At 41.9% G+C, this 10,552-nt stretch overlaps 1 protein-coding gene across 5 annotated transcripts in view; it reads left to right on the top strand.

Moving 5' to 3' along the window:
- Window positions 1-10,552, top strand: part of wnk2 (WNK lysine deficient protein kinase 2) — a 40,917-nt gene that overhangs the window by 3,756 nt on the left and 26,609 nt on the right. For all 5 annotated transcript variants that reach the window (XM_054783536.1, XM_054783539.1, XM_054783537.1 and 2 more), the window contains exons 3-7: window positions 1,617-1,845; window positions 1,926-2,856; window positions 8,821-8,993; window positions 9,064-9,284; window positions 10,350-10,507. In XM_054783536.1, coding sequence (XP_054639511.1) covers window positions 2,080-2,856; window positions 8,821-8,993; window positions 9,064-9,284; window positions 10,350-10,507 — 1,329 coding nt within the window. In that variant the 5' untranslated portion in view covers window positions 1,617-1,845; window positions 1,926-2,079. The remainder of the gene's footprint in view (window positions 1-1,616; window positions 1,846-1,925; window positions 2,857-8,820; window positions 8,994-9,063; window positions 9,285-10,349; window positions 10,508-10,552) is intronic.

The raw sequence follows: 10,552 nt of genomic DNA, 5'->3' as shown, positions 1-10,552 counted from the left end.
CTGTTATTATTATTATGCCTCATAGTCAACATTGTGGTCTAATGTGTCACTTTGTGTGTGTGTGTGTGTGTGTGTGTGTGTGTGTGTGTGTGTGTGTGTGTGTGTGTGTGTTGGGGAGATGCCGCGCGTAAATCTTGCCATTCACTTTCCATCACGTTTTCCATGATGCGCCATTGAGACACGGAGAGTGGGGGTGGGGCCGGCTTTACCAGACATGCTCCCAACTTGAGGGCTGACAGTCCAGCAATACAGCATCTTCAGGGCACTGCTTACAACCTGGATGGGGTGTGTTGCATTTACTTCTTTGGTATTCAAGTAATTGTTTTTATTTCAAAATGTAAAAAAACACTCTTTTAGGCAAAACAAGATAATCACATACATCAACTTTTGACTTTGGAGAACAGCGATGCACATTTTTGCCTCTTTTCTGATCTGCTGCAGACCAGACCACTAACAGCCTGTTTGTTTCATATTGATTTGGCCCCTTACGGGCCTAACGCAGGGGTGTCCAGGGCTGTTTTTTATTTTTATCGGACCTTAGAACATTTTAAAATACAATTACACAAAAAAATAGAAAAAAAACCCCAGCAAAAATGGGGAAAAAACTGTAATTTTTACAAGATACAAGATACAAAGACCAAATATTAGGAGAATACAATCATAATATTAAGATAAAAATAGTATAAAGTTGAAACTTTAAAGATTAAAATATGCTAATTTAAAGTTCCAATGTTATCAGAAACAAACAAAACAAAGAATAAGTTACAATTTTAGGAACATTAGTTTGGGTAAAAGTTATACTGTAATTTTACAATAATAAAGTCAAAATATTATGAGAATAAACATACGAGATATAAGGTATACGAGTAGAAAGCTGAAATATTTGTTAAATAATTACAACATTATTCAATATTTTAATATTAGGGGCCCCATGGTGGCCTCGTGGTTAGCATGTTGGCCACACAGTCAGGAGATCGGGAAGGTTCGAATCTCTGTTGGGCATCTCTGTGTGGAGTTTGCATGTTCTCCCCTGCGTGCGTGGGTTTTCTCCGGGTACGCCATTTTCCTCCCACATTCCAAAACCATGCATGTTAGGTTAATTGGCGACTTCAAATTGTCCATAGGAAAGATTGTTTGTCTATATGTGCCCTGCGATTGGCTGGCGACCAGTTCAGGATGTACCCCGCCTCTTGCCCGAAGTCAGTTGTGATAGGCTCCAGCATACCCGCAACCCTCGTGAGGATAAGCGGCATAGAAGATGGATGGATGAATTTTAATATTAAAGTATTATGAATACAAATTTTCTAACATAAATAAATAATATTACTTTTAATATGACTATTATACATGTTTTTAAGGTGGCCCCCTCATCCTTTGATTTTTCAGCATGCGGCCCTTGGTGGAAAAAGTTTGGGCACCCCTGGCCTAAGCGATTACCCAATGAATCTAAGCAACATGGCCCCAAAGCCCTGAGTTCTTCCCTGAGTATGTAAAGACTATAACAATATACTATACAGGCAACAGGACAACATGAAAACGCACACAGATATTTGTGGGAAATAAACTTCATCCCGCTAGTATCGATGCGATACTGATACAATTGTCTGTATCGACAGACCCATCCCTTCCCGTATCAAGGGAAGACACCACCCAGGCTGTCCCGAGCAGCGTTTGCTTGGTGGGGAGGGGGCGTGCAAGTGGAAGTGTGCCGCAGTGAGCATAATCTGATAAGCTTATCCTCTCCTCCTCCTCCTGCACTGCGATCCAGGATGTCACTGCTGGGAGAAAAGTGGGTGCAGGAGGGAATTCTTAGCACCCTGATGCCGCCTGTTTTTGCATCTGCGGGTGGGTCACTGTTAATGATATCTGCGCACTTGCTGGCTCCTGTGATGCGTGTATGCACACCATGTTTGTCTTTATTGCAGGTGCAATGGCGACAACACGCCTCACTTGAATGTATCATTGCAGCAGCAACGTGCACGCTGAGGTGAAGTTGCACGAACAATTTGTGGAGGAGATGCTGTGGATCCTAAACACCCCCAAGGCCGACTATTGGGAGCTGCCGAAGTGCGTCACTGCATGCAAAGTGCTGCAGGTAAGCCAGCCGACTCTCCCCGGGAGGACTGCTGCTCATCCCCCGCACACGATGTCGGCTCTCAAGGCGAGCGACTAACACGAGCACCCGGGATGGAAGCGGCGGAGGATTCGAGCAAAGCTCCGCCACTCCTTGGATCGTCGTTTTGCTCAGCACCGGATTTGGACTCTGACATCAACGCTAATGCCTTCAGGCCCATCTACGAGAACGGAGCGGATGACAATATCAACATCCAGAGCACAGCCCTGCGAGGGGCCAGCGACCCCAGCGCCTACCCCTCCGCGGACTACCGTGGGCTGGTCCGCCAGAGGTTCATTCGGCGGAGTTTGTGGGTGTCAGACTCCGACGAGCATGCCGTGGACACGGCGGAGTGTGTGCACAGCACCCCGGCGCTCAACATTGACCTGCGCTCCATTGTCGGCCGGACTCGAACTCGCGCTCTGCATGCGAGCCGCCTCCAGGACAACTCCACGCCGGAGGGGGAAGTCACGGACAGCGGCCCTGGGAGCGCGGGATCCCGCCAGGAGGAGAAAGGTGACACCCGCCGAAGCGAGGTCAAGGAAGAGGGCGTGTCCTGTGACGTCACTGGCAAAGCAGGAAGTGATGAGAACGAAGAGGAGCCAGGGATGAAGGCTGTGTCCACCTCACCTGGGGGGCGCTTCCTCAAGTTTGACATCGAGCTGGGGAGAGGCTCCTTCAAGACCGTCTACAAAGGTCTGGACACCGACACCTGGGTGGAAGTGGCGTGGTGCGAACTCCAGGTGGGTGTCATGTGCCCGTAAGGCACAGCTTCTTCAATAGTGGGGTGAGCAGGCTTTTATTGCAGGTTTGAATTATCGCATGACAGGCACAATCATCCCTAACACAACCTAACCTGTAAATCTGAACCCCCAACACAACTTCCTGTCCGCTCCCTACTTAGCTCCCCTAGCCCCGGAACACATTAGCGGCAACAGACACAAGCACAAGTCTTATTTATGTCTTACATGGCTTATTTTCTTTTATTGTGTCTTTTATTATGTCTACTCTATTGGCTAATAGGAGTGTAAAGGTGACGAGGGGTGTTATTTCATCTAGAGGGCTCTAATAATTTAGAAGGTCGTAAACAGGTTTTCTGTGTCTTAAATGTCTTATTTTCTCTTATTACGTCTACTATATTGGGTAATAGGAGTGTAAAAGTGACAATAAAGTTGCTATTTTATGTCTAATGGGCTCTAATAATGTTTGAAAGTGTATTTAAAAAGTTGTAAAGCAGTTTTCTATGCTCTAACTATGAAGCTATTCCATCTATAAATAAGGAATCCTGCTTCCAGGAAATTCACTTATCACGGTTGGGTGTGGAACCAATTAACCGTGATAAACAAGGGATTACCATACTTACAAAACATGCATCACGTCTTGTCAAAGCATCTTCCTGCTGGAAAATGTTGTGTGGCTTGACTTGTGCGACAGTGCCCTCTGCTGGATTGATAGCTGCTGCCATTGTTCCCCCCTGCGGATAGTGCCATCAAATCATTTTTTATTGAGGTTGCCATTAAAAAAAGTAATGAAATCCACAAATATGTGATGGAGTGGATGCCCTACTGCAAACAGGTGGGGATCTACTATATTAATATCTAATTTCGAAATGGTTAATATCTACTATCTGATATTGATGTGGTGTCCACAATGAAAGCCATCAGCCCAAAACAAGGGTGGATATTTATCCCTTTTCTGTTGCATCCATGCATGAGCAATTCCCCAAAGACAAACTACACATGAATTATTCAGGATTTTGCCTTGAGTATCATAGCTGCTTCCTCGCTGCAACAATTTGGCACATGACTAATCTGTATACGCTATAATCTAATGATCACTTTAAATGCCATCCATGTGATGTACAGATTAGCCCATGTATTCACACCAGGATACCTCAGGTTCCCTTTCACTGCTCAAGCTTTAACAATCGGCCCGCATTTAATTCTGACACACATATGAGAGCATCTTCTTCATGAAGTCACATGTAGTGTTTTTACAGGGAACATATTACAGCGGGGCGGGTGCAGTCTGCCATAAAATCGAGACTGAGTCAGCACCTTAGCTCCATTTTATGAGCTGGTAATTTACAATAAATTCTCCCTAATGGTAATAACATTGTGACTTTTAGGCTCGCACTGACCAGCAATGTGAATTTATTGATTTGCTGCTAGGAAGGAAAGGATTCTTGTAGAATGTTCACATGTCGCGCCTGCGATGAAGTAACGTGATGATGTCACTCACTTGGTCGCTCGCTTACATTGTGATCCGCTCACACCTTCCAATTCATTTGAATCTCAGAGTAGCATACCATGATAATCAACTTTTTGTACGTACACAAAAGGCCTAGCTCTCTTAAATAATGTCCACAAAGCCGTGCTGGTGAACTTTCATAGTTCATAATCAAGATGCTGATTAGACATATATATATATATATATATATATATTCATAGATTTAACAATTATTTATTCATGATTATATATTATACAGTCGTTCCTCGCTACATTGTGGTGTGAACATCACTCCCACGCTCTATCACGTTTTTTCAAAAATTAATTAATTTAAATACGGCCTATTATTAGTGGAAAAATATACATATTTAAGCAAATTGTACTTACTCTTGGCCTAAATGAAGCATTTGCAAGCACGAAAATGACGAAATGAACTAAAACACAATTACAAGGCAGAAGAAGCATTGTAATTGTGAATGTAGTATTCAGTATTGGCCACTAGGTGTGAGTGTTCGGTGAGACGAGGGCCAGACGTGATGCTAGGGAACACATTTACTGACACACACGAGCAGGAGTTTTATTGACATCTTGAATGGCTTACTTACTCTGATTGCGTCTGCTGTATTGAAAGCCGCCGTTTCAAGACATTGATGACACAACAGGAAGTACGCTGTCCAGAAAAAAACAAGGCACATGTGAGTCTATGTTATCTTTTTTATGTCTAATATGTCTTATTTTCTCTGATTCCTATATTGGATCATGTAAAGATGACTATAGAGGTGTTATTTCATGTCTTAAAGGCTCTAATAATGTTAAAAACCATATTTAGAAGATTGTAAATGGCATAAAGTTTTCTATGCCATAACTATTAAAATATTCCATCTATTACTATTGAATCCTACTTGGCGGATAGTTACTTACCGTTTCTCTATAGTCTGGAACCAATTAACTGCGTGGGACAACTGCATTATTATATCATATACATACTGTAGTTATCTAATTTAGCCTCCGTTAGTATTAGTTTTAGGAAGGATTAGTTTTAGTACTAGTTTTTTAATTTGTATGGCCCTATACGGCAACATACTGTATAATACCAATTATTGTAGAACAGCTAAAATGTAAAAAAAAACCAACAATTGAATGACGATAATTGATCATTTCTAATATTTTACTTGTATTGGTTGTTGTTGAAATACAGCTTTTGCATGAACATGTGCAGGTATATGTAATGTTGTGGCCACAAAATATGACTTTGATATATTTTATGTTGCAGTAATGCATTCAAATCTAGCTTTTATTGAAAGGATTTACGATTGTCCTGAAGGGTGTTAAATCTTTCCAAGTATTTCCTACCATCTGTCAAGAAAAAAAAATCTCCATATTAAGTGTGGTGCCAAAGGGGAGGGAGGGGTACATGTCCAGATCTCTGCAGTGTGTATGTGTGTTTACTAAATGCATTTATCCTAGCAGCTTCTTAGTGATGATTCAACCCTCCCGCCCCTTGAGAGCAGGCCTTGCCCTTTGGAGCATCTTTGCCAGCCTTGCGTCTGTGTAGTCAGTCCATGTGTCGTTGTTGTATAAGTCACAGCGTGAGACAGCAGAAAAAGGTGCAGTTGTCGCCACCTGCAGCGGAGGCTCGCATGAATGGGGTGTGAAGGGGCTGCTGAATGGCCGAGCTGTCTGTAGTACACTCAGTGAAACAAACCAAGCAACATGATTTAGCAGAATAGCAACATCTTGTTTGTTGAGCTTGATCAGACTGCGCTAAATACTAAACGTGGGTTTATGTGCCCCTGAAGGGCTGCAACATGGATGCATCCGGAGAGCAAATCCTGCTGATGCAGCCCTCCGCAGCGGGGGTGGGGTGGGGGTCTTCAGGACATTACATCGTATAGCATTAATGCATACAGTACATGGCACTTGAGACTGTCTATTCATGGCAAAAACTGCATCAGAGCAAAATACCAATGTTATATTTTTAAACCAAAATTGCACTTTTTTTGCAGTGTTGCCCATCATCCACAATCCTTATGTGAGACACGAACATACGTCTTTCTCCTTTTTATGCGTTCTAAAGAAAGAAAAAAGGGGCAGCTAAGAATGGACGTGATGGGACGCACCTATTCTTCACAGCGTGGATATAAAACCATAAAACCTTGTTGCAGCTTTTTGGAGGTGTTTTAATAGCGGCCTCTCTAGGCGGAATAGGTGCGTCCCATTACGTGCAATTAATTAGCTGCCTCTTTTTACCTGTTTTTATATCTTTAGAACGCACAGAAAAGGGAAAGACGTGTGTTCATGTCTCACATAAGGATTGTGGATGATGGGCAAAATTTTAAAAAAAAAGGTAAATTTTTCCTTTAATGACCATCTCACAAATATGAATACACTCCTTACAGTTCAGAAACCATTTTGTGATCTATATTCATGGGAAGATACCATAGAAATAAAACTTGCATATACTTTAAAGTAGTCAGTGTACAGCAATATAGATTTTCTGTGCACTGAAAATGAGTCAACACACGACCATTATTGTCAAAATAGCTGGCAAGACGATCAGAATGTACATGTAGTACATGTTGGAATTCATGTTTCCCCTCAATGAACCACAGCTCGCCAGAGGTGGCAGCACTTGTGCCGCCCCAAACAGTGATGCCACCACCATCATCCTTGGCTGTATGCATTTATCACAGTTATTTTGCTACTCGTGCTGTCAGCTATTTTGACAATAATGGCTGCTTGTTGAGTTCCTTTAATAAAAATGGTTGTTGAAATGTGAGGGGTACTGTTGCAATTAGGTTTTATGGTATATCATTTATATAGTTATTATTCTTCATTCACAAATAAACACATTTCCTTACTAATTATAGTACCTCATCGTGTTGATGAAGTCCTACTAAATTCCCTGGAATTCATACTAAAGAGGCTCATCAAGAACAAGCATTTAAGAAGTGTCACGAGTGGTGCAGAGCAGACGTAATCCAAGATGCATGAGGTTGCACAATGCCCGGGTCATGATGGGCTATTGTAATCTGATCCCCACCCACCCCTGCAGCTTTAATTAATAATCAATACACACACAATACAGGTATCATTGAGTGTCACATTTCTTTGAAAGCACCGTCATCATGGAGCTAAAATGTGGGGCAATTAAGAAAAACCAAGGCGTCATTTTATGTTTGTTGGTGGAACAAATGTTGACCGTCAGCGGTATTCCTATTTATGCAACAGCTCAGGGAAGGCAGGGGCCAAAATATTGATCCAGTACACACACACACACACACACACACACCGACTCAGGCCTGCACCCGCAAATACAGTTTGCTCTACAGGTATTTTGATATGTATTTAAAAAGTACATATCAGAGAGTAACTGTCCTGACAACATTTTAACATTACTAATAGCCATACTAATACTAATAAGTACGTACGTTGACGCTTACTGTTTTCAATGCGAGTCTGCTTCCATCACAGAAAAAGCAAAACAAAGACAGATTTCATTGAATTACTTGATATATTAAAAATATAAGCGAATGAGCTGTCACGAGGGCTTTTTTTTTTTTACACATTTTAACTATGTTTTAAATTAAAAAAGTGTATTTTTCTTAAAATTTTTATTAATTGCATTTTGTCAAACACACAAAAAAAGTACCGTAATTTTGATTTGTACATATGCGTCTGTCACACAGCCGCACCTGTCGATAAGCCGCAGGTGTCCATGTGGTAACTTGGGATATTTAGTACACAGAAAGATGTTACACACAAAGATTTTTTAATCTTTTGATGAAATAAACAGAACAGTGAGTGTAATATGGCTAGTTAAACAGTGCAGAACAGTGCGTGTAATATGACTAGTTAAACAGTAGCCTACCAGAAAAGTCACTCATCGCCGTCCTCATCCGCTTTCTTGGAACTAAAACCACTAAAGTCGTCTTCTTCAGCATCACAATTGAACTGCCTCATAATTACTTTGTCACACACTTTGTCAGTCTCTCTCTCTCTTTCGGTGTCGCTCATTATGTCACTTTTGTCTCGAGTCCCTGCAGCATACGATTTGCAATGTGACGTAAACAAAGAATAATATGAGTGTAAAGGTGACTGTAGGGGTGTTATCTCATATCTACAGGGCTCTAATAATGTTAAAAAACATATTTAGAAAGTTAGAAATAGGTTTTCTATGCTCTGACTACCAAAATATTCAATTTATTAACATTGAATCCTATACTCTATTGTGGAAATTGACTTACCGCGGTCGGGTGTGGAACCAATTAACCGCCATAAATGAGGGATGACTGTGTGGGAAACAGTATTTTTGTGCAACCTCTTCAATGTGTGTACGCTGTGAGTCCGGTCTACGTGTTCACTGGCAGCATAACAGACAATTCTCAAGCTCTGTTTTGCATCTATTTCATTTAAGGATGAATCATCTGCCTGTAGTCCTACACAAGCCTTAATTTCTCTTCATGAATGTTCCAAAGGAGCGTAAACTGTCCAAAGTGGAGAGGCAGCGGTTCAAGGAGGAGGCGGAGATGTTGAAAGCTCTTCAGCATCCCAACATTGTGAGATTTTATGACTTCTGGGAGTCACCCTTAAAAGGCAAGAAGTGCATTGTTCTGGTGACAGAGCTCATGACCTCAGGGACCCTGAAAACGTGAGTGAAAGCACATCTTAGCATCATGTTCGTACCCTGATGGTTTCACGTAATTCAATGTCTCCCTCAGTTATTTGAAGCGCTTCAAGGTGATGAAGCCTAAAGTTCTTCGGAGCTGGTGCAGACAGATCTTGAAGGGCCTTCACTTCCTGCACACCAGGACGCCGCCAATCATCCACAGAGACCTCAAGTGTGACAACATCTTCATCACGGGGCCTACAGGCTCTGTCAAGATAGGAGACCTGGGCTTGGCAACTCTGAAGAGGGCTTCCTTTGCTAAAAGTGTTATTGGTTAGCAGCAACTTAACATTGCTTTGTGGCACTCTAACAGTTAAAGGTCCCATATTACACCCGTTTTGTAACAATTGACATAAGTCATCCCACAATAGTGTATTGGAAGTCAGTACCTCCTCTCAAAAGTGGAGCAAGTGAGGGAGATGACTGATTTTCCTCGTGTTTGTTTGGTGCTCATAAACAGGCTCCAGGGACACATTTTATTGTTAGAAACTCTATTTTGCCTTTAAAGGAAAAGTCCAAGAATTTAGCCCATCATCCATATGTGAGACATGAACACACATGTCTCTTTTCTGTGCTTTTTAAATATATAAAAGCACATTAAAAGTGAGAGCTAAGAATGCACGTAATGGAAGCACCTATTCCGCCTATAAAGCCTTCAGAAGAAACCTTCAAAAAGTGCCAACAACGCTCCACTTACATAATGTGATCTGCATATTAACTAAGCTACAGCTTATTATTATTGTTATTAACATTGTTACACCCAAGAACTACGTTAATGGCATAGTGACACCTCGCCACACCACACCGGTGAACTACTAGGGCTATCGACTAGCTTCACAACACACTCGGGCCCCCAGCGAAAGGTAACGCTACATGTTGGAGCTGCTGCCGCTGCTGCTATGTTTTTAGCTTTGAGTTTGGAAAAGTGAGCGCCAGGTGTAGCATTTTTTTCTATGTTGCTATGTGAAATCAATGCACCCATAATGAAGTTACACTAATGCTTCAAATGAGCAAAATACTGTAAGTATTACAGGACATGTTATCGTGAATGTACCTGTTACTACATAAAACCTTGTTGGAGATTTCTGGAGGTGTTTTCATAGCGGCCTTTTTAGGCGGAATAGGTGTATACTATTACGTGTGTTAATTGCTTGCCTCTTTTTATCTGTTTTTATATCTTTAGAATGCACAGAAAAGAGGAAGACGTGTTCATGTTGCACATAAGGATTGTGGATGATGGGCAACATGCCAAAACAAAGTGCACTTTTAAGAATTATCTGTGTATACTAAGTCCACCTGAGACTCTTATTGACGTGTCACCTTGTTTTAATGGTCCAGGTACACCAGAGTTCATGGCACCCGAGATGTACGAGGAGCACTATGATGAGGCCGTGGATGTCTACGCTTTCGGCATGTGCATGCTGGAGATGGCGACATCAGAATATCCCTACTCCGAGTGTCAGAACGCCGCTCAAATCTACCGCAAAGTCACCAGCGTGAGTTTCCACTCCCGGTCCTTCTTTTAAGCGTCTTTGAAACCT

The sequence above is a fragment of the Dunckerocampus dactyliophorus genome, chromosome 8 (assembly GCF_027744805.1).
Source record: "Dunckerocampus dactyliophorus isolate RoL2022-P2 chromosome 8, RoL_Ddac_1.1, whole genome shotgun sequence".
Lineage (NCBI taxonomy): Eukaryota > Metazoa > Chordata > Actinopteri > Syngnathiformes > Syngnathidae > Dunckerocampus > Dunckerocampus dactyliophorus.
The sequence above is the reverse complement of the archived record's forward strand: the minus strand, read 5'-3'. Positions and strand labels throughout refer to the sequence as shown.